Source organism: Arachis hypogaea, chromosome 12, assembly GCF_003086295.3.
Source record: "Arachis hypogaea cultivar Tifrunner chromosome 12, arahy.Tifrunner.gnm2.J5K5, whole genome shotgun sequence".
Classification (NCBI taxonomy): domain Eukaryota; kingdom Viridiplantae; phylum Streptophyta; class Magnoliopsida; order Fabales; family Fabaceae; genus Arachis; species Arachis hypogaea.
In genome coordinates this window covers 84,769,180-84,792,963 of record NC_092047.1, presented here as the reverse complement: position 1 = coordinate 84,792,963, position 23,784 = coordinate 84,769,180, and the positions used below count along the sequence as shown (strand labels likewise).

Genomic DNA, 23,784 nt, shown 5'->3' with positions numbered 1-23,784 from the left:
AGTATTGTCATCCCCTATAGCAACTAAGTGTGGGGACAAATATCTCTCTAAAAAAAGCGATCTAATCGCATGCCTTGAAACCACTACACAAATATAAGATTTTATCATCTTACCATCTTCATATACCCAACAACGTATATTCTAAATTCTGGATTGAAACAGAGAAATGTCAGAATGTTGAAAGAAGGAATTATTCTTAACCCCCAATTGACTCTGTATAACTCTAGTTCAATTACAATACTAAAGACAGTGAATAATTGTTTCTTATTGCTGCTAACATCTCCGACTAGAATCAGTGGAGTGAGACCTTGTTGAAATCTAAAAGTAGATGTTTGCAAAGCCTGGTGATGAAGGCTCAACCAAACTAGAAGGCGAACTTTCTTCGAAACTCTCAGCTGTCACGAAGTATCTTGGCTTAACAACCAGTAGTATTCTGTTCTAACCGAATGAGTTTTGGACGACGAAGATTTTTACCACCAACCAATACTAGTTTCTGATGCAACAAATTAAAGATATGATACCTCATAATGTCATTTTTCAATTCAGCATCCATTGTTATCATCAATCTATTCAAATGATAGCCTAAATAATTAAACAGATCTCCTACTCACAAGTGAGTGTTAGATATATGAATAACATCAAGCTTTTTTTTTCATACAATTAAAAGATATCCAATTAAAAAACAAAAATGAATTTTAGGTGTTTTACTCAAATTTTGTTAATATTTAAAAAAATGTAGATATCTCAATGTCGCAATTATAACGTCAATAGAAATTAAAAAGAATAAAATTAGCACATAAACAAAAAAAATATAAGGTGACGAAGGCAAAGTAAATTGTAAAAATTAAAAGAAATAAAAAATTAAAGAAATGATGAAGAAGGAAAGATAAATGTAAAAGAGAAGAACAAGTAAAAGTAGAGAAATTTTATTAATAAAAAATAGAAAGAAGCAAATTATAAGTGTTTGAGTTCAGAAAAATTACTTAAGATTCCTAATTTTTACTCTGTGATGTCCAAGGACTGAGAGAGTTTTAAGTTTTTAAGTGTTTTCTTAAAACTCTATTTATAGGCTAACCTAATGCCTAATTGAGAGTTATTTTTATAATATCTTTGCCAATTTTTTCCTAAACTTGAATTAACTGTTCCCGCTCTAATTTTCTTGACAACCATTCTGCACTCTATTTTCACGCTCCATGTTGATAGCTTCTCCTGCACATAGCATGTCTTATAATTAAGGCTGCACACGGATCAGATCTGATCGGATACGATATCCGCATTTTTTAGGCCGGATCGGATCGGATATCAGGTATATCCGCATAATTCAAAAAAAACTATTTTAAGATTCTATTTGGCTGTTTTTACAAAAAAATGTCCACAAAATTTATTTTTTATCTTTTTAAGCCTATTTATTCCTAAAATATTATCAATAACAGTTCTCTTGAATAACAAAAATAAAATAATAATACAAGATTTAGGTTTAATTATTCTAAATTGAAGTACAACATAAAAAATTAAAAATAAAATATCATAAAATTCCTAAAATAACACACTAAAATTCATATCACATTAGGGTTTACTTTTTAAACTATGCTATTTATATGTGATGTGCGGATATGCGGATTTGCGAATCAGATCCGCGGATATCACTGCCGAATCCGCAATCCGATCTTACCATAGTGCGGATCGGATCGGATCCGATCCAATGTCTTTGCGGATCGGATCCGATCCGATGTCTTTGCGGATCGGATAATATCCGCAAAATTCGGATCGGATGCGGATAATTACCGTGGATATGCGGATATTATCCGATTTATGTGCAGCCCTACTTATAATTTAGGTCTAATTCAAATTTTGAATAAAAACGGCTCCTTTTGATAATATCAATTAAAACCTTCTCCTAATATATTAAAACGGACTTCATAAATTAATAATAATATCTTATATTTATTTACTTAAAACAACTTTTTTTAAATAATATTATTTTTTGCATAACATAATGTTCCTAAAATTTTTCAATTGAAGATATATCATAATTGAAAGTGAAAAAATATTGTTATTTATAATACTAAAAACACTACATATACATTACTATCACTACTTTTTTATTATTTTATTATTTTTATTTATTTATTTATTTATTTTTTATTGACTAAACAAAAAGAACCAGAACCCCAACATGGATTACAGTATAAAAGGTAGAGAAAAGGATAAATCAATCCCTAATTTTTTGGTCTGTGAATATTTAAATCCCTGAGGATTTAAAAATACATTTAAGTCACTGACCTCTTAAAATCTGGACATATGGATCAGTGAGTTTAATTTGTCAAATTTTAAAAATTCTTTCATGTGTGCATCCGTATAACCAGATCAGTACAACGGGATCATGTTTGATTTTTCTGTTGAGTCTGACAGACCCAAGTGAACATAAGGGATCAATATGTCCAAGTTTTGAAAAAGTCAAGACTTAAATGTATTTTTAAATTCTCGACAACTTAAATGTCTGTGGATCAAAAAATTAATGACCTATTTATCCTTTTCTCTAAAGGGTATATTGGAAAGACAAAAACCTGTAAGAAAAAGAAAATGACACTTTACTAATTGAAAAAATTGACACTGAAAAATTTCTTCTTCTTCAACCTAGCGTCCTTCTAACAGCCATTTACAATGGTAACTTTCTTGCACTCAAAGACCTTACTACTAGCTCTCTAAGAACTTCAGGTAATCTTCAATCCTTAGCTCCATCTTCGTTCTTTTCTTCTTTTTTTTAATTCTAGAAGAACACTACCCATACCAGGGTAGTACGAAAAATATCTTTTTAAGTTAGAGTATCAGAATATTATTTTGCAAACCATAAAGTATTTTAGGAGACTAATGGTTTCAATTTCTAGGTTCAAACCAGGATTTGATTTCTGAACTACTATTCTTATTGTCTTCGGGAATTTCTTCAACTTGGTATCAGCTCAATCGATCTGATAACCATCTCAAGGTTTGTTTGAAACCCTTGATTAAGACCTTCTTCTCTATTGTTCTCTTTAGTTGTTATTAGTTTTGAGGAATTGGGATTGATTTAAATTTAGCTGGCTTAAGGTCTTTTCATTTTTCTTTCATGAACCCAATTTACTGCTTACACAATATCACAAGTTCACAACATTTGGGTATTTTTTCTTTTCTTTGTCATTAGTATGAAAAATTTTTTATGTAAATTTTTGTCATTACTATCCAATTCACATAGATTTGTTAATGATATTATGCAATATGAAAATGTTTTTGTTTTTTTATATATACTGATAAATAAGAACATTTGGCATCATATTTCAATTATTACAAATGAAGATATTGGAACAAAATTTTTACATTGGATCTTGTCTCTTTGATTGAATGCTCATTCAAATTATTGTCCATATCCTTTTAAGCTTTGAACTATTGAACAACATATTAGTTGATTGAAAAAAAGATGATAAGAATCTTTATAATACTCATAAATTATGTCCCTAGTAACCAAAACTTATACGCACTTGTATTGATAAAAAATACTAAAGTTCTGTTTGTACATTCACACTTGTTATTCTATACTCTCATCATGTACTCCTCATCATATACTCTTACATTAGCAAAAATAAGAGAAAAAAATAAAACTAATAATTCTTCCGATGGCAGAACCAACATAAAGACTATTGTAATACCCTACCACACAGAGTTTTACGTTTAAGCCGTAAAACAGAAGTGGTAGAATTATGCTTCAATGTAATTTTGAAGGCACCAGCTACGCAATGGCAAAAGAATAATTTAGTTAGATTAGACAGAAAAATGTAATCTTCTACATGTTAGGATTATAATAAAAATAAATTGACTTTGAAGGAACACGTACATTTTTTGTAACATATACAATACCTTCATCTTGTGCAGGATTCAAATTCCATAACTAGAACTCATAATATCTAGGCTTAAAAGATCTAGTCCTCACCCATTTATTTATTTTTTTTCCTTCTTGAAAAAGCATTAGGTTGATTATGCACATTCTTCACATCCTGAACCCATTTGTTGCTTGAAATTTTGGCAGTAAGTACTCTTGTCTTTTGAAAAAAAATCATCAAATTTTTTGTCAATCATTACCACAATCTTCATCTTTTGGTTAACGAATTGTATCCCAGAATTATTGATACACTTGTTCAAAGAAACCTAACAGTCTACCTTTTATTTTTCTTCAGCAATCTTTTGCTTTAGCTCATTAGTTTCATTCTCTTCTTCAGTAATTTTCTTTTTCAACTTAGCCTTTTCCTTCTCTTCAACTCTGTACTTTTCAAATTCTTTTGTAGCTTCCTTGTCAAAAACAGCACTGCACTTTGGACACATAGCAATGGTGCTGTCAAATTCTTTAATTCTGAGCAAAAAATTTAACAGATCATCACCAAGACGAGGATAAATTGGCTTTTTGTCTCGCTAAAAATTCTCAGGTCTTTATTTTCACCTTCAGCACTAGCCACTATGGTGTCAATTTCTGCCATGTTGACTAACAAGTTGAATGGTTCAACATAATTTGAATCAATAACGAATGTTCAGTGTCCACCTTCATAGTAGTTTTATCCTCAAACTTCAATCTTTCATCCTCAATTATATTAAATTCCTGAAATGGATGTAATTATTAGTGGTGGGCAAAAACACTTGATAAAATTTACAAAATTTTTTATTTTTATTTCATCAGTTGAAGCATCTTTTTTCCTTATGATAAAATAAGTTGTTTATCCTAAACCTCAAATATTTTGTCTGCCTTAGAAATATCAAAAGAATAAATCTTATTTTCAGCTTTGAAATATGAAGAAACTTTTTTTTTCTTTAACAGACTTTAAAGATTTGCACACATAAGGAGGACCCCACATAATTCAACAATATAAACCTCTTTCTCATCTGAATTACTACTATCGAAAAAACAATCAACATATGCAATTTTTTTAGAATTTTTTTTGAAATTCTCTTTTTCTTTCTTAATTTTTTCTATTTGTCTTACTCTCTCAGTTAGCTGGGCAAGATCTAAAGTATGTTGATTAACAAATTTTTTTCTAACTCCAAATTCTAGTCCATTAGTAGCTATTATGGCAACTTCGATTTCTGAAATCGAAGTAGAACACTTATTTCTCATGTTTCTAAACCATGCCAAATAAGTGTCAATGAATTCTTCCTCTACAAGTCTGATAGAGAATAGATCTGTAAGGCTAACTTTCAATTCACCTCGGAAGAATTGATCATGAAAATTTCTTTCTAACTATGCCTAAGAATGAATGAAATTTAGTCTCAAGTTGGAGAACCAAGTGAATGCATTTTTTGTTAAAGAAGAAAAAAATATCTCATCTTGAGATATTCATTAGAAATTGTTTCCCCAATTTCAACAATATATCGAGCAATATGCTATACTGTAGACTCATTTTCTTCTCCATAAAATTTTGTAAGGGATTTCAAAATTTTTTAACCTCTTGAAAGCTCTGCTTGTTGGACACATTTAGAAAATGGTGACACGAAATATGGCATATTCAAACAACTAATATTAAATCTCAAATGGTTTAAAACTTGCTCAACGTTCCTAGCTAGATTATAATGTCCCCTAAATTGTTTTGCCTAAATCTTTCCAACATATCATCAGCATTTGACAATGTTTAGGCATATGAACCTTATAATTAGAAATTGCTCTACCATTTTGGTTGACATTATCAAATTCTAAACCATGGTTGTCATTTTCTTTTAAAAATTTACTACAGTAACAATCTTATTAACTTGCCTATTTAACTATTCAATTCTAGTGTTTGTGTTTTCTAAAAGAGGATTTAAAACGGTCACCATTTGATGAGGTAACATGTTTAACAGGTATTGCTCTTGAGATGTCAGAAAATACATGTTTGGAGTTTTCTACTCTAGTAGCAGTAGGTATAGTAGAATTAGATGCGCTATTATTTCCTATATTAATAGCATGTAGCAGATTTTGTTGTTATATATGTGAATTTGCCACCCCAGAAATAGGTACATTGACATGACATACAAATTCTGGTAAAGAGGATTTTAAAAAGTTGAGTAGAGAGGCACAAGTAATCTTTGGGTCACCATGGGGGACATACCTCGGTGGCAAGCCATAAGGCGGCCACCCCACGGTATTTATGTGAGTTGCATTTAATTTTGGATAGGCATGGCCAACACCATCATGCCTCACTAACGGCAAGGTAGGCTCTGCGTTTGAAATCACATGAGAATTTCTAGACTCATTTCCTCTAGTCTCGTCACTGGAAGTAGAAGATGTTGCATATGTATTTGACATGCCAACTGACACTGATTTCTTAATCTTTAAAAACACGATCTTACTACTACGTAACCACGTGCAAATTCAAAACTCCTAATTTTTTTCTTTTGACAAACTACAATCTATTGACAATGTCCTATCAGGCGTGCCAATTTGTTTTACTCAAATTTTGTTAATGTTTAAAAGAAAATATGGGTATCTTAATGTTGCAATTATAACATCAATAGAAATTAAAAGGTATGAAATTAGCAAATAAACAAAGAAATATAAGATGTCGAAAGAAAAGTAAATTGCAAAAATTAAAAGAAATAGAAAATTAAAGAACGAATGAAGAAGGAAAGATAAGCATAAAAGAGAAGAACATGTAAAAGTAGAAAAATTTTATTAATAAAAACTAGAAAGAAGCAAATTACAAGTGTTTGAGTTCAGAGGAATTATTTAAGATTTCTAATTTTTACTCTGTGATGTCAAGGGACTGAGAGCATTTTAAGTTTCTAAATGTTTTCCAAAAGAACTGAACTCCCTACAATATTTGCTTAAAACTCTGTTTATAGACTAATCTAATGTCTAATTGACAGTTATTTCTATAATATCTTTGTCAATTTTTTTCTAAACTTGAATTAACTATTGTTCTGCTCTAATTTCTTTGACGACCGTTTTGCATTGTACTTTGACGCCTCATGTTGATAACTGCTCCGGCACATAGCATATCTTATAATTCAGGCCTAAATCAAATTTTGAATAAAACCTGCTCCTTTTGAAAACATTAATTAAAACCTTTCCCTAATATATTAAAACTGACTTCATAAATCGATAACAATATTTTATATTTATTTATTTAAAACAACGTTTTTTCTAATAATAATATTTTTTGCCTAGCAGTAGAAGATCCCCGTTCCAAACAAAATCATCTCTTAAAGGTTTTGACTACTTTAAGAACTGATTTTCAAGTAGGAGAAGTTGCCATTACAACCTTAACTTCAAAATAATTTGCTCTCTGAGGTATTTGCTTAACATAATATGTACCCATAATGTATCCTTATGATGAAGAAATTTCCAAACTAATTTTCAACAAGAGCAACATTCACATTCCGAGAATCTCTTAGGCTAATCCTCTATATCTCTTAGGAGTGGTGAGAACTTTTCAAGAAGTTGGACGCAAACCGCAAGACTTATTACTCTACACAAAATGCCTTATAACTTTGTCAATCTCATGCCATACCATTTAGGAAAAAAAAATGTTATCTGCATCTTATATACTGATACAGAAGCAATGGGTATAATTAAACATTGATATAGGTACTCTAACTTTATTAAGAATCTTGTTAACAAATAGCTTATTAAGGGTATTCTTTCTGTAAGTTCTTAATTCATTGAAAGTGTCAAAATGTTTTATTTTAAACATTTTAAACTAATATCTTAGGATACTATTTAGCTCATTCCAAATTGAAATTGTATAACCCTACAAATACAAATACAAATAAAATTCTCCACAAATCAATTTTTATTACTATTTTACGAATTTTTTAATAGATAATTTATATTGTCCCAAAATAAAAACGTTAGGATTGAAGTGTCCATTTTCTTTTGATAAGAAATCGCATTTTCCTTAATGAAAATAGACAGGGCCGAATTAAAGCTTTACTCTTCCAAAATAAATAAAAGTCATGCACAGATATGAACCTGACATTGTTTTAAAGAAAAAATAAATATAATTGAAGTCTGCATCAATTGAGTCTGTGTATGTATGTCTTCCCCCACGTTAAAGTGGGTGTCATTACGGAATCTCTCCCTGAAAATGCATGCAATTTACTCAAACGAAAATAATATAAAATAAAAGAAGAAAAAATCACTAGTTCTAAAATGGAAGCTGTACTTATTATTCACTTGGCATTTGGCAACTGCACAAAAGGATGTAGTGGTCCCGGGGAATGAACAAAAATTACAAGGAAAAAGAGAATAAAAAGACAACAAAAATCACAATAAATGGATGGCATTGGCAACGCAACAACTATGGGTACTGCATGGCAAGGAGTCTCAAGAGACAAAGATTGTACATTGGTACACAGTTAAAATCAGCAGTTAAAAATCTCTCTTCATTATTTTGGTATATGGTGTATTCATATCAAGTCTCATCCATAGAAGCATTGCACTTTCAGCGATCAATGCCTTCAATCTTGTCTTCAACTTCAGAGTACAACTGCCTCAGCTTCTCAATGTTATCTTCTGAAGTCTCCCAATAGCCGCGCCCATTGGCTTCCAAGAATGTCTGCACCAGCTTCCTGAAGGAGTTGGGATTGGTGTTCATGAGCTTCTTCAGCATTTCCTCGTCTTGAATGAATGTTGTGTTGGCTTCTTCGTATACCCAGTTGTCAACTTGGCCTGAAGTTGCACTCCACCCGACCGTGTTGGTCAGCCTCTTCTCGATCTCACGGACACCTTCATACCCGGTTGACAGCATGCCTTCGTACCATTTGGGGTTCAGCAGCTTGGTTCTTGCGTCAAGTCGAACCGTCTCAGCAAGGGTCCGCACCTGGAAAGGAATTTCTCATCAGATCAGTGTGTGTTTTGTGAATAATTCTTAAGTGGTCAAAACGAAGCATTGAAATAAGTGATTCATGTGAAGAATATGATGCACAAACACTCCAGTTTTACTCACATATGCATTGGATACTGCTTTAGACATTTTTTTTTTCAAAACAGAAAGTACAGGCACCAATTTTTAGTTAGTCAACATTAGCCAAATTTAATAATTTAAGATTCAGAATCTAAAATTTAATATAAACAAAATAGTTTTAAAAAGGTAGGCTTATGTTAGCTAAAAAAAAGGTGGTTACCTAGCATTTCTTTTTAAAAATGTTATGTGGGCACAAAAAATTAGCCACCATGTATTTGTGTATAAATACATATATTGTTTCGATGTGTATTTTGTATTTCAACATATATTTTAACTAAAATATAAGATTCATTCTATTCATTATTCAATCAATAACTTGGCAAAAATTGTCATATCTAGATGATGCTTAGTAGGATATTATTTATAGATACTTGATTAAGGTATATAGAAATTTAATACTTGTGCATATTGTTGTATTAGTATTTCTATCTAAAATTGTTGTGTTTACGTTTCACACCATAATCAAGAGAGCATAGCAACATTTACCTGCGCATTGGCTGTGGTGGTGTCAGCAATGTAAGCACTTGGCTTCTTCCCATCTTTCCTTAGATTTTGAACCAAGTTAGTTGGGTCCGAGTCAAAGTAATGGCTGACATCAGTGAGGGAGATTTCTGATGAGTCAAGGTTTTGGAATGTGGCGTCTGCTGTGCTCAGAGCCATCTCGAACACTTTTCTCTTTTCCATCATGCCTGCACCGGGAGCATCACAGTCGAATGCGAAAGACTTTCGGCTAAGGTACATGTCCTGAAGCTGCTTCTCATCATTCCATGAGGAGTTCTCCACAGCCAGGTTAATGTTTGAAGAGTATGACCCTGAGGCGTTGGAGAAGATCCTTGTTGCAGCTTCCCGAACATCAATCCCGAGGGATTGAGCTTGCTCCAATGCATGCTTCCTTACAAAGTTCTGCTCGGCTGGTTCGTCTAACTCGGCGACCATCTTCACTGCTCTATCCAGAAGATTCATCTGAGAAAGATGCAAAGGAATATCCTAATCAGTTTTGGAATACAAAGGGGACTAAATTTATCCAGAGTAAGATGGTTAATACCTGATTGATGAAAAGGTCTCTGAACACTCCCGAGCAATTAACGACGACATCAATCCTAGGCCTTCCAAGCTCTTCAAGACTGACAGGTTCCACACGGTTGACCCTTCCGAAAGTATCGGCCACTGGTCTCACACCAATCATCCACAAGACCTGAGCCAGGGATTCACCATATGTTTTGATATTGTCTGTTCCCCATAATACAAGTGCAATAGTTTCAGGATACTTCCCTCCATTATCAACCTTCTGCCTCTCAATCAATCTGTCTACTACTATTTTAGCACTCTGCATTGCTGCAGTAGTAGGAATAGCTTGTGGGTCGAGCGCATGAATGTTCTTTCCAGTTGGCAGAACTTTAGGATTTCTAATTGGATCACCACCGGGTCCTGGCTCGACGTATTTACCCTCCAAAGCTTGTTTCAAACTTCCCAATTCATTGTCAGCCACAACCAACTTCAGACACTCCCCCAAAAACTCGAACAATGTTCTGAGTTTTTCCCTATCAGCACGGTAGAATTTGGTGTTTGACAAGTACTGAATCCATGGCTCATTTATGCCGAACCCAAGGATTGAGGTAAGTTTATTTGATACATCAACAACTTGACCCTTCTTATTAGTTGTTTTCTCCACAAAGGAAGTAATTGCTCCACGGGACGCTTCGGTTATTTGCCGAAGGAGCTCCACGTCCTTCAGTATTCCTTTGTCGCTCCCTCTATAAACTTCCTCTATGTTTCTTCCCACAGTCTCAGCTAGTATAGATGGGAGTGAAGAAATGCCATCTTCAGGACGGTCAAGAGCAGCAATATTCACCAGAGTAGCAACTGCTTCCAAGGCTGATGGGGGCTCACCAATGACATGCAGCCCACATGGCAAAAGGCGAGACTCGATCTCCATGATCTTAGAATACACCTTTCCAACTACAAGGTCTCTCTCTTTAGCTGGGAGCTCTTCGCCCTCGTCCGGCAGGGCGACATCCTTGTCAAGATTGCATTGTTTGGCTGTGCTGATAATTGAACTGACAATTTGTGGCCCACGGCCAGTGTCCTTGAGAGACTGGTACGACGAAATGAGTTCACTTAGTTGCTTCAGACCTTTGTAGAGTCCTGCATTTTCTGCCGGAGGAGTGAGATAGCTAATGGTGTTGGCATAACTCCTACGTTTTGCTATGGTGGCTTCAGAAGGATTGTTTGCAGCATAGTAATAGACATTGGGAATATTGCCAATGAGACTGTCTGGGTAACATACATCACTCATCCCAACCTGCTTTCCAGGCATGAATTCAAGTGAACCATGTGTCCCGAAGTGAAGGACAGCATCGGCTTTGAATATTTTCTCGACGAAAGAGTAATAGGCTGCAAATCCATGATGTGGGCTAGCAGATTTAGAGAAAAGCAACCGCATAGGATCGCCTTCATAACCAAAGGTGGGCTGAACACCTATGAAAACATTACCATATTGTTTACCATATACCAACAGGTTCTCTCCATCCGCATTCAGATTCCCCGGTGGTTTTCCCCAGTTTTCTTCTAGTGCTGTGGCGTAGGGAGTAAGTTTTTGGTATTCCCGGACACTCATTTTGTAAGCAATGTTCAGATTAGGGCTGCTGAATTGAGCTTCTTTGTCATGTATTACTTCTTCGATCAAGGCTTCTGGAGTCTCCGGAAGTCCCTCAACATTGTAACCATCATACTCAAGATCTTTGAGAACAGAGAATATGGAGGCAAAGACATTCAGGTAGGCAGCAGTTCCTACATTTCCTTTGTCTGGTGGGAAACTAAAGACAGTAATTGCTAGTCTCTTCTCTTCCTGAACGAACACATAAATTTATCGATTTCAACATATTTAGTCTTACTGCTGTAAGAAAACAGAACAACTTGCTGCAAATTCAAAAAGCAGATGAACCTAAGAAATAAAGAACAATGACTAAGTTTTTTTTTTTTTTAACCATAGTTACAAAGTTAACCTAATATACAAATACTGAAATGGAAGTTCGTAGGTTAAAGAAATTCCTAAGTAGTAGTATGAAAATGGTAAAATACTAAGAAAGAAATAAACAAGAATATTATTCCTTGCTTTACTCCATATCATTTAGGTCTTGAGAGAAAGTGATTACTTCCCAAAATAAGTTGTTACTAAACATGCCTAAACCTCATTGTTGCTGCAAAAATTATTAGGTAATTATGGTATCAAACAAAAGAAATCACCATCAAATATTTTACTAGAAAGTAATCTTCAGTTGAGTGAATATTAATTATGGAAACTCTGGCAGATTATTTTCTAATTCATCGAAATGTTGACTATCTTTCCAAGCTGGACAAATTTACGAAGAGGAGATCAAAAAGTTGTTATCAATTATATCTTGGGTATAAATCTTTGAAGTCTCTATAAAGATTTTACTTGAACCAGATTATTATGTAACTCCTAAGACTCAGAAAAGGGCAAAGTACCTTTGATTTTCTTTTCAGTTCAGCCCACTTGATCGCCCTAGTGCAGAGCTGCTCCACTCTCTTGTGAAGAGCGTGAGATTTTCCTGAAAACACATCAATTAACGAATTAACAAACATATAGTTTTTGTGACTTTGTCTGATAAAATTGGTATGTTTAAGCATTTAAAAGAATGGTCATATATGCTACCAAAATACACCTAAAGATATCTGCACCATATGAATCATTACAATTCAGGCTGTAAAGAGAAAGTATTATTACCAGTTTTTGGATCTCGGCCAGCAAAAACTATTGGCTCCATACCACCGTCTAGTTCGGGTAAGGCAACTTGAAGAGCAACCTGAATTGGGTGCAAACCCAAAGTACTGTTCAGCCACTCTTCTGTTGTCTGGAACACCAATGGCAATGCAACAATATAAGGAACATCTAGCTTGCTCAATGCCTCAACTGCTCTCGGATGGTCTTGCCTGGCAGGGCCTCCAACAAGGGCGAAGCCGGTTAGGGACACAACCGAATTCACAAACGGTTTCTTACTAATTGGATCAATCAAGAACCTCTCCACTGGTCCCGAAAAGTCAAGTCCTCCAGCGAAAATCGGAATAACCTTGGCCCCTCTGGCCTCCAGCTCCATGATCACAGCCACGTAATGACCATCATCTCCAGTCACAATATGGCTCCTCTGCAAAATCAAACCAATTACCGGCGCATTCGGACTCCTAAGCTTCTCATCAGCATCCCTTCTTGTTCCATACCAATTCAAATACTCCTTAACATCATCATACATACAAGGTGCTAAAGGATGCCAAATTCCGGTGTCCAAGTACAAAACTGGCTCCGAATACTCCATCTTTGTCCCTTTCAAGGCCGGAACATAAGACCCCGAAATCATCTTCAAGAAATTCTGCAAGTTATCAGGCGAACCGCCAAGCCAAAACTGCAGGCTCAGGATATAGAGCCTAGCATCTTGAGCCTTATCACTTGGCAAGTACTTCAAAACCTTTGGCAGTGTCCTCACAAGCTTCAACATGCTGTCAGCGAAACCTGCAGAAGAGGTCTTCTTCTTCTTGAAGAGCTGAAAAAAGGGGCTCTTGGATTGTCCAAGCTGTGACATGCTGAACGAGCCTAATTTGTTGAGCCTCATCACCTCAGGCATTGATGGGAACACAAGAACTGCATCAAGCCTCTCCCTTTCTTTCTCCACAGCAGCCTTAACCTGCCGTCACACAAATATGAATACAAGTAGATTTAAAAGAAAATTAGTTAGAAATTCAAGTAGTTTAAGATAACAGTGGTGGAGGCGGATACACATTGGTGCGTAAGAATATAGTATTTGTCACTATGATACAGTATGATACATAAATACAACAACCACCATGTTATCTGTACATCAAGAATCGCAACCAAATCAGCAGTATAAAATGCAAAATATACATTGAAAATGAGATAAACTAACACATATATTTATGCACAAATACATAGCGGTCGATAAAATTAGTCACAAATTTAAGGAGTATAAGATAACGAACAGTATTTAATGCAGATATGCATAGGCCTTAACCTTAAGGGCAAGTTCCTCCACAAAGATCAATGAGCCAATGAAGACATTGGCGTCCTCCAAATCCTTGCAGAATGTCTTGTAAGTGGCTTCGTCGCGAAGCTCCTCGACCAAGTAACCAACAACCTCAAAGGAAGCATCTTTGTTGATGCTGTTGAGAGCTCTAACTGCAGCAGACAAAGATGACTGGTACTGAGCTTCAAGAACCACATATACAATCTTAACCGTTGGAAGGTTCTGGTTGTTGTTGTTCTTGTCTGGAACTATTCTACGAACTTCTGGTGTGGTTTGTGTGAAGAGGCCATTGCCAATTGCAGCACATTTCACTCTGAGGGAAGATCTTGATGAGTTTCCATGGCAGTTTGCCTTCTTTGGAAGGAAAGAATGAAGGAAGAGATGTCTCTGTGAAATAGCAGAGAGTTGGTCGGTTTTAGAACTCGGTAGTGTGAATGGTGAAGATACTAAAGAAGCCATTGTATGTTAATGAAACACTGTACAAAAGAAGAAGAAGAAGAAGAAGAAGAAATGCTGTCTCTTCTCGAATTAGAGAAGAGAAGAGAAGAGAAGAGAAGCAAAGCAAAGAGGGAATTGGTTGAATATAAAGAGTTGGGAATTGAGGATTATGAGCAGAGTTTCTTTGTTGTATGTTATGCTGCTAGTTGAGTTGAGAGTTGAGAGAGTGAAGGTTGCTGTTCGTCCTTTGAGAAGAGAAAATGGGTGGCTGTGAGTTCTTATTTGGTTTGTGTGGACTGTGGAGAGTAGGAGAGAGAAGAAAGGGAATCCCACAATTCAAACGATTTTTTAAGCTTAGTGGTGAGAGCTTCGACCACGTGGCGAATCAGCTAGTCATTCGACTCCAGCATAGGTTTTTTCTTTTTTTCTTTTTTTTTTATGATATAAATTTGAGTAAACCATGTTTTTGCTCGTAATATTCAATATTTGTAAGAAATTTTAAAAGAAAAAATTTAGGAGTCCAATATTTTTATTAAAATTTGGTTAATATTTAATTAACAAAAAAAATAAATAATTTTATATTATTAATTATAATTTTATATTATTAAAATATTCATTATAATTAATTAATAATTATAAATTATAAAATTTATTAATTTCTTAGCCTTTTTTATTTTAAAATTATATATAATATATAATATTTGATTAATTTAATTTTAATTAATTTACGGTCATTATAAAATTAATTTATGCGTTTATTTAATTATTTTGTATATTAACTATATAAATAATTATCTAAAGAAATAAATATAATTAAATAATTATTTATACATCATAATTAAATTTAGGATAAAGTATTAAATTAGTCCTCTTTGTTTGGGTATAATTTTGTGTTGGTCCTTAAGGTTTAAAGTATCCTATTTAAATCTAAAAAAGTTTCATTTAGTTTCAATATAGTCCTATCGTGAGGTAATTAACAGAATATAAGAACAAGATCGATAATGTGAAGAACAAGTACAAGATCCAAAGAAACAAAATCAACCAGTATCAATATATTTATTTATCATTTTTTTTACAATTTAAATGAAATCTTTTCTATTGAACTAAGAAGATGGTAAATAAATATATTGATGCATTTACGATTAATTTTGTACCTCTGGAGCTTGTACTAGTTTCCAAATTATTGATCTTGTTCTTGTACTGCTCTCATATACGACATTAATTATTTAACTTTAATCTCACGGTAGGATTAAATTCAAACTAAATAAAACTTTATTTTGATTCAAATAGAATATTTTAAACATTAAGAACCAAAATAGGATTACTTTAAATATAGAGACCAATTTAATACTTTATTCTTAAATTTATATTTGATTTGTATCATTTTTTCTTATCATGCTTAATATAATACTTCTCAAAATTACTTTTATATATTATATCTGTTTTTTAATGATAGGTTAGTTAGAGGTAATTTTAAAATATAAACCAAATATTATAAACAAAAATAATTAGAGGTTATTTTAAATTACAGAAATAGGACATAATTAAGGCGTGAGAAAAAAAAATTTATTCAAACTTTGAAAATAAAATTAATATAAATTATTTTTTAAAAATATTTTTAAGCTCTTTATAAATATTAAAAATAAAAGAATATTTTAGCTTACAACTTTTAAAAATAAACCCTTTTTTTTATATTTTAGAGCGTATTACCGCTCCAACCTCTGGTTAAAATTTATACGACTAATTATAAAATATTTTTCATTTACAAGAGTGAGATCATATTCCACAGTTGGTAACTAATGAAAATTAAACCGTACACTCAGTTAAATTCAAAGAGAAAATTGAAGTGGCACAGTAAAATTTCGCTTTAGTTGAGTGAAATGGAAGAAATTCAAACATGAATAAACTGAGTTTGTATATGATTGATAAAATAGATTCAAGTATGTTTGATACATATAACCAATCACTTCATTTTATTGTTGTTGATGGTGTTTTATATCTATAAATCAAAGTACTCATTAGTATTCAAAAAGTATAGTTTTTATGAATTTAATCAAATTGCATATATTCTGATTTAAAATTTTTAAAATTTATATTTTAATATTTAATAAGATTTAGCTAACATATATTTTAAGATTACATTTGAAAGGAAGACAGAGATTAGAAAACAAAAATTAAATTAAGTCTCTGTATTATATTTGGAGTAAAATATATTAAACTGAATTATATTTTAATATTATATTTAGTTTAAGATAAATATAAAGACTAAAAGGTAGATTTAGAATTTAAAAAATTAAATAAAAATATTTTTTTAAAAAAATACTATTAAATTCTATTTTTTTTAAATTTCAGTCTGTTGTATCTCTATTTTTGTTAAGGTATTATAAAGATTAAAAAATTATCCAATACATTGAAAATATAAAAAAAAAGTTAAATTTTCAATAATTTTTAGTCAAATTTTTTTTATAATACTTTAGAAAAAATATAATCTCTCTATATTCATCTAAAAAGTCACGGATTCGAATCTTCCTATTTTCGATAAAAAAAATGTGTCTTTAGATTATAGATTTGCAAAATCTTATTTCATAAGTGTTTTAAATAGACTTGTTGACATATAGAATTTAACTATTCTAAAAATATTAGTATTTTAGTGATTGATATATATTTTATAATAAAGATCAAATACAAAAATTATTGAAACATTCTAAATAGACCCATTATCATATGAAAATTTTTTTAAGGGTTCTGGAATATTAATAGTCTAATAATTTTAGTCATTATTTTTAATTTTATAATAAAAATTAACTATTAAAATTATTATTAGAACACGAATGATTTAGAACATTTTAAAAATTTTTTATTATATAATCTTACAATTTAAAATTTAATTAATATGTATTTTAAAATTATATAATGAATTTATTATTAATAAAAAATTTAAAAATATTTTTATTTAATAAATATATTAAAAATTTAACTTTTTATATTTTTAATATTTTTTTATTTATAAATTTAATATATATTTTTAAGATATAAGATAGATAAATTTTAAAATTTAGAGTGAAATAATAATTAAAATGTGTTAGTGTTGGTGCATACGTGTCACACTCAGGTAATCAATTTCAATTGCTACTTCTATCTTTTTGAGTTTTATTGGATGGAGTTTTTTGGATTCTGATTGGTGGAATTGGATTTGGGTAATGCTATGGTGCTGAAAGTAATTTTTTTCAATACATGATGAAATGAAGTGGCAAGAAGGAACGGTGGACGCGTGGTTCACCTGTAGCTACAATTGGGGACAACAGCTGATGCACAACAGATGGGTCACAATCATCTGTCATTTGAAAAAAAGTAGTTGGTGATATTTGCAGGATAAATTAATGCATAATTGAAAAATTAATTGATGGTTAAGGAAGATAATATCTTGTGTCTTTTTTTGGGTATGGTCATACTGACTGGACTAAAAAATGCTCTTTTGAACATAAAACTCAAATTGGGCCATGAAATGCTATTATGGTAATAATAAACAATAACAATATAAAGCCCAGGAGAATAAGTAATAATAATAATAATAATAATAATAATAATAATAATAATAATAATAATAATAATCTTATATATATATATAGAAAAAAGACAACTACAATTTTATTTATAAACCCTAAATGTAAATTTTATTTTAATAAATACATTAAAAATTAAAATACATTAAAAAATTTTAATATATGAATTAAAAGAAAAATTTAATTATAACAAATTTTTTATTTTAATTTATACTAATTTATTATGTATGTATTCAATTTACTATATATATTTTGTATATAATAAATCAAAATTAGATTTATATGTAAATACCTAAAAATTGAGTTTACCTAATTCGATTTATATAGATCTATTTAGGACATATATAAAACTAATTTTTATTTAAGACATCGGTGTAATTTTAGTCTCCAATCAATTTATTAACATAAATTATCCTTATTTTTAAAAAATTACAAAACCTTTTTTTATTTTTCAAATTTTAAAAATTTCAGTTTTTAAATTTATTTTACTACCTTTGTTTATTTCAAATTTTATAACTTTGCACTAATAATACTATTAGATTTATATTTTACTTTAAAAAATTGCAAACTAAAATCAACTTTAAAAAACTTCTAAATCAACATAAGTTGAATAAAAATTATGAGATCTTTAATTAACTAAACTTTTAATGATTCATTAATTAATAATTACTTTGTATTTACTGTGCTCTTCAAATTTTTTATAAAAAATTAAAAGATCAAAATCATCAAATTATAAAATACTAACAAAAGTTTTTTTTTAATTTCTAAATATAATTTAACTTTACTTACGATAGCATATTTTATTGTTGGACTTTTTTGAGGTATCTAAAATTTTTGCAACATGACATTTTTTGGGTCCAACAAATAATTATCTAATTTATAATTGAAATTAATTTATAATTTTATAAGTATGGTTACTATTATTATTATCATTATTTAATTTCTCGAGCTTTACCTTTTTTTTATGTCAACACCCAACATTTGTTGGACCCAAAAAATGTCATGTTGCAAAAATTTTGGATACCTCAAAAAGGGTCTAACAATAAAATATGTTATCGTAATTAAAGTTAAATTATATTTAGAAATTAAAAAAAAAACTTTTGTTAGTATTTTGTAATTTGATGATTTTGATCTTTTAATTTTTTATAAAAAATTTGAAGAGCACAGTAAATACAAAGTAATTATTAATTAATGAATTATTAAAAGTTTAGTTAATTAAAGATCTCATAACTTTTATTCAACTGATGTTGATTTAGAAGTTTTTTAAAGTTGATTTTAGTTTGTAATTTTTTAAAGTAAAATATAAATCTAATAGTATTATTAGTGCAAAGTTATAAAATTTGAAATAAACAAAGGTAGTAAAATAAATTTAAAAACTGAAATTTTTAAAATTTGAAAAATAAAAAAGGTTTTGTAATTTTTTAAAAATAAGGATAATTTATGTTAATAAATTGATTGGAGACTAAAATTACACCGATGTCTTAAATAAAAATTAGTTTCATATATGTCCTAAATAGATTTATATAAATCGAATTAGGCAAACTCAATTTTTAGGTATTTACATATAAATCTAATTTCGATTTATTATATACAAAATATATATAGTAAATTGAATACATACATAATAAATTAGTATAAATTAAAATAAAAAATTTGTTATAATTAAATTTTTCTTTTAATTCATATATTAAATTTTTTTAATGTATTTTAATTTTTAATGTATTTATTAAAATAAAATTTACATTTAGGGTTTATAAATAAAATTATAGTTGTCTTTTTTCTATATATATATATATAAGATTATTATTATTATTATTATTATTATTATTATTATTATTATTATTATTATTATTATTATTATTATTATTATTATTATTCTCCTGGGCTTTATATTGTTATTGTTTATTATTACCATAATAGCATTTCATGGCCCAATTTGAGTTTTATGTTCAAAAGAGCATTTCTTAGTCCAGTCAGTATGGCCATACCCAAAAAAAGTCACAAGAGATTATCTCCATTAACCATCAATTAATTTTTCAATTATGCATTAATTTATCCTGCAAACATCACCAACTACTTTTTTTCAACTGACGGATGATTGTGACCCATCTGTTGTGCATCAGCTGTTGTCCCCAATTATAGCTACAGGTGAACCACGCGTCCACCGTTCCTTCTTGCCACTTCATTTCATCATGTATTGAAAAAAATTACTTTCAGCACCATAGCATTACCCATTGGATTTTCCCTGCAGTAGAGAAAGGAGAGCGTGGATATCTAATATCATATCTGGATGATGACAGAGAGAGAAAGTGTGACAATATAATGCCCTTTTGATTATATAAAGATACTTTCATTTTGGGTTTGTGTCTGGCATTGAAAGGCGAGTTTCGATATTTTGTGTGGACAAAGTCATAAAATCCAATTGGAAACAAGTTTTGTACTTGGTCATACGCTTCCCCTTCACTTACCACATGTTAGATGGAACATTCATTACTATTATTTTGTACTTTTTTGTTACTTTGTCGCATTGCTATTTAATTTTTTTTTTCTTTAGCATTTCTCATGGACATAGATCAAATGAGAGTGATATATCTACCCTTGAAGACTTGATTAATGACATGTTTATATGATAACATTTGATAAAGTTTCAATAGAGTACATAGATATTAAGTAAGATAGTGTTATTGAAGATAAAATTAATTTTACAACATTACAAATTATTTAATGATGTTGTTTACAATGCCCATGTATGTTAAATGGTCTAGAAATTAATGAACCCCACGTGGTTATTTTTCTCCCAAAATCATATAGTAAATAAATTTGGATTTTTTTAATTTAAATTAAATTAATACAAAATTTACAAAAATATATAAAATATAGCTTAATTATGTAAATGTACAATATGAGTCATATCTCAGATACAGAGAAATTTTAAAAAATAAATAGATCTTAGATACTGAGATTTTGATCTGTATTAAAAGAACTAAATAGATATTGAGTACCCGAGATACGTGTAAAATTCATAAGTGTGGTCTCTCACTAACCAAGATATGCATAAAGTTTCAATTGAAACTTCAGTCTCCAAGATGTGTATAATGAATTGATACTATATTTGTTTGATTTTTATTTTTCTATTTCATTCAATTTAATTTAAATCATTTTAAATTTTAAAATTATAAAATATTTAATTTAAAATTTAAATGATTATAATTTAAATTAATAATTTAATTTAATTAAAAACAAATATAATTGTATTGTTGTATTAGTTATTTATAAGTACCGCAAAATTAATTTTTAAAAAATGACATTATTAAATTAAGTCATAATGCTTATAAAAATAAATTGGCTATACTAGGCGCATACTTAATCTAATAACGTTATATTCTATGTTGGTATGATAAAATAATATTTATACAATATAAAATTTAATCTAATAATATCACATAATAATATCTAGAAGACAATAATTTTATCAAATATAGTATTCTTTTAATTATTAAATATTCATTCAATGTTTATAGTTATATTCAAAAATATTTTGATAATTAATTTGCCACTACTCATAAATAATTAGTATAATAATATGAATATATTTAATTAATAATTTAATTTAATTCAATAAAAATAATATACCTATTCGTTATTTATCAAAAAGACTGGTTATTAATTATTTTTTTATAAAAAATTAATTTTTAATTTATTTATTATTTATTATTAAAAAAAATTTATTTATAAATATATAAATACCATCAAAACCTAAATACTCACAAGTTTTCTTTTTCTTCTCTGCTCTCCAACTCTGTACTCCAAGAATTTTCGATTTTACTTAACTACAAGAACAAATTAAACAAATAATGTTATTTTTTTAAAATTAATTTTGTAATACTCATAAATAACTAGGACAATAATACAAGTATATTTATTTTTATTGAATTAAATTAAGTTATTAATTTAAATTATAATCATCTACATTTTAAATTAAATATTTTTATAATTTTAAAATTCAAAATTATCTAAATCAAATAAATTAGATGAAATAAAAAAATAAAAATCAAAGAAACATAACATCAATTCAATTATACACATTTCGATGACTGAGACCCCAATTAAAATTTTGTGCATATCTCAAATATTGAGATCCTTTAAGAATTTTTGTCTAAGTACTCTTTTTAAACCCTCCAGTAGCCGAGATGTGGTATATTATGCATTTACGTAATTACGTTGTATTTTATGTATTTTCATAAATTTTGTATTTATTTAATTTAAATTAAAAATCCAGTAAATTTTGACAAATTTAATATTCGACTATGTTACGTATATACTAAAATTAGCCATTAGTATAAAATACATATTAAAATATAAAATAAATATTAAAATAAACTACACAACACATATATTTATACATAATACATAAATACATAGTGACTGATTTTGATTACTAATTTTAATATACAAATAATATTTTTTTTAATATGAGAGTACAAATTACCAGAAAATTGGCTAAAGATTTTATAAAAAACATTATAACAAGATAATTTAAAATACAAAAAAATATTGTCAATGAAACATTTATTATCTTAACTATATTTACTCAAGCATATACAAATATAAGTATGATTTAATATGATTTCTTGTTTGAATATAAATTTTAGGGATAAGTACGATTTTGGTCCCAAAAATTTTGTGCCAGAATCGAAATCGTCCATCTTCTAATTTTCGATTTAAAATCGTCCTTAATGTTTTTTTCGTATTAAAATCGTCCTTTTAAATAAAATTTTTAATTTAATTCCTAAACTACCCCTATTTTAATAAAAAAAAAAAAGAAAGGGATCAGAGAAGCGGGGTGGGTGGAGACTGGGGAGAGAAAGAAAGAAAGGGGGGAGGGGGCCGAGAAAGGGGGTGGGGGAGGGTGGAGGGGGGAGAGAAGGGGGACGCCATGCCGCCGCACCGCCGCCCGCCGCTTCTTCTTCTTCTCGCCACCGCACCGCCGCCCGTTTCTTCTTCTTCTTACCGTCGACCCACCGTCGCACCGCCGCCCGCCGCTTCTTTTTCTTCTTCTGTGAATTTCTGGATTTCTTCTTCTTTTGTTGTGGAATATTATTGTTGCTGATTTGTTGATTTGTTGCTTTCTGTTTCTGCTTGTGTTAAATTTGTGTTTGAATTTGTTGATTTTCTATTTCTGTTTCCCTGTGTGGAGGTGGAGGTGGAGGTGGAGGTGGAGGTGGGGGGAAGGGGGAGACGGGGAGGGGGAGGGGACGGGTGGGGACGCTGGGTGGGGAGAAGGGGGAGGCAGGGAGGCGGAGGGGACGCGGGGTGGGAGGAAGGGGGAGGCAGTGAGGGGGAGGGGACGCAGGGTGGGGGTGGGGGAGGGGGAGGGGGAGGGAGAAGGGGAAAGGGGGAGGGGGACGGCGGCGGTGTTGGTGGTGGTGGAGTGGCAGTGGGTGTTGATGATGATGATGATGGTGATGACGACGTTGATAATGGTGGTAGAGTGGCAGTTGGTGGTGGTGGTGGTAGTGAAGGAGGTAATTATGTTGGTAGTGGTGAGGGTATTTTTATCTTAAAAAAATTAAAAGGACAATTTTAATACGAAAAAAACGTTAAGGACGATTTTAAATCGAAAATTAGAAGAGAGACGATTTCGATTCTGGCGCAAAATTTTTGGGACCAAAATCGTACTTATCCCTAAATTTTATGTATCAATAACCGAGCATAGTGAGTTGAACCTTCTAAATTTTTATTGAGTTATATATTATTTTTTTTATG

General features: G+C 30.5%; 1 protein-coding gene and 1 long non-coding RNA gene across 3 annotated transcripts; one reads left to right on the top strand and one right to left on the bottom strand.

Annotated features, from left to right (window-relative positions):
* Window positions 1-2,562: 2,562 nt before the first annotated feature.
* On the top strand, window positions 2,563-6,615 carry LOC112727610 (uncharacterized). Of its 2 annotated transcripts, XR_003165917.3 has the most exons (3): window positions 2,563-2,718; window positions 2,889-2,986; window positions 5,857-6,615. It is a non-coding gene; the product is annotated as an uncharacterized lncRNA (long non-coding RNA). The 2 variants fall into 2 exon arrangements; XR_011868682.1 differs by lacking the exon at window positions 5,857-6,615 and having other exon boundaries at window positions 2,579-2,718; window positions 2,889-3,550.
* Window positions 6,616-8,136: 1,521 nt separating this feature from the next.
* On the bottom strand, window positions 8,137-14,865 carry LOC112727609 (magnesium-chelatase subunit ChlH, chloroplastic). The gene is made up of 6 exons (XM_025777425.3): window positions 14,006-14,865; window positions 12,709-13,660; window positions 12,450-12,532; window positions 10,006-11,808; window positions 9,447-9,923; window positions 8,137-8,816 (listed from the first exon to the last, which is right to left on the bottom strand). Exons 1-6 carry the CDS (start codon window positions 14,474-14,476, stop codon window positions 8,439-8,441), a joined length of 4,164 nt encoding a protein of 1,387 aa, XP_025633210.1. The 5' UTR covers window positions 14,477-14,865; the 3' UTR covers window positions 8,137-8,438.
* Between the last annotated feature and the right edge of the window lie 8,919 nt (window positions 14,866-23,784).

What these genes read in the sequence shown, in the direction of transcription:
- LOC112727609 (XM_025777425.3), bottom strand. Translation starts at nt 14,476, where the DNA reads ATGGCTTCTTTAGTATCTTCACCATTCACACTACCGAGTTCTAAAACC. An exon ending in TGGCCGAGATCCAAAAACTG is followed by an intron (nt 12,533 to 12,708) that starts GTAATAATACTT and finishes ATGTGTTTTCAG; the next exon opens with GAAAATCTCACGCTCTTCAC. An exon ending in AACTGAAAAGAAAATCAAAG is followed by an intron (nt 11,809 to 12,449) that starts GTACTTTGCCCT and finishes GTGTTCGTTCAG; the next exon opens with GAAGAGAAGAGACTAGCAAT.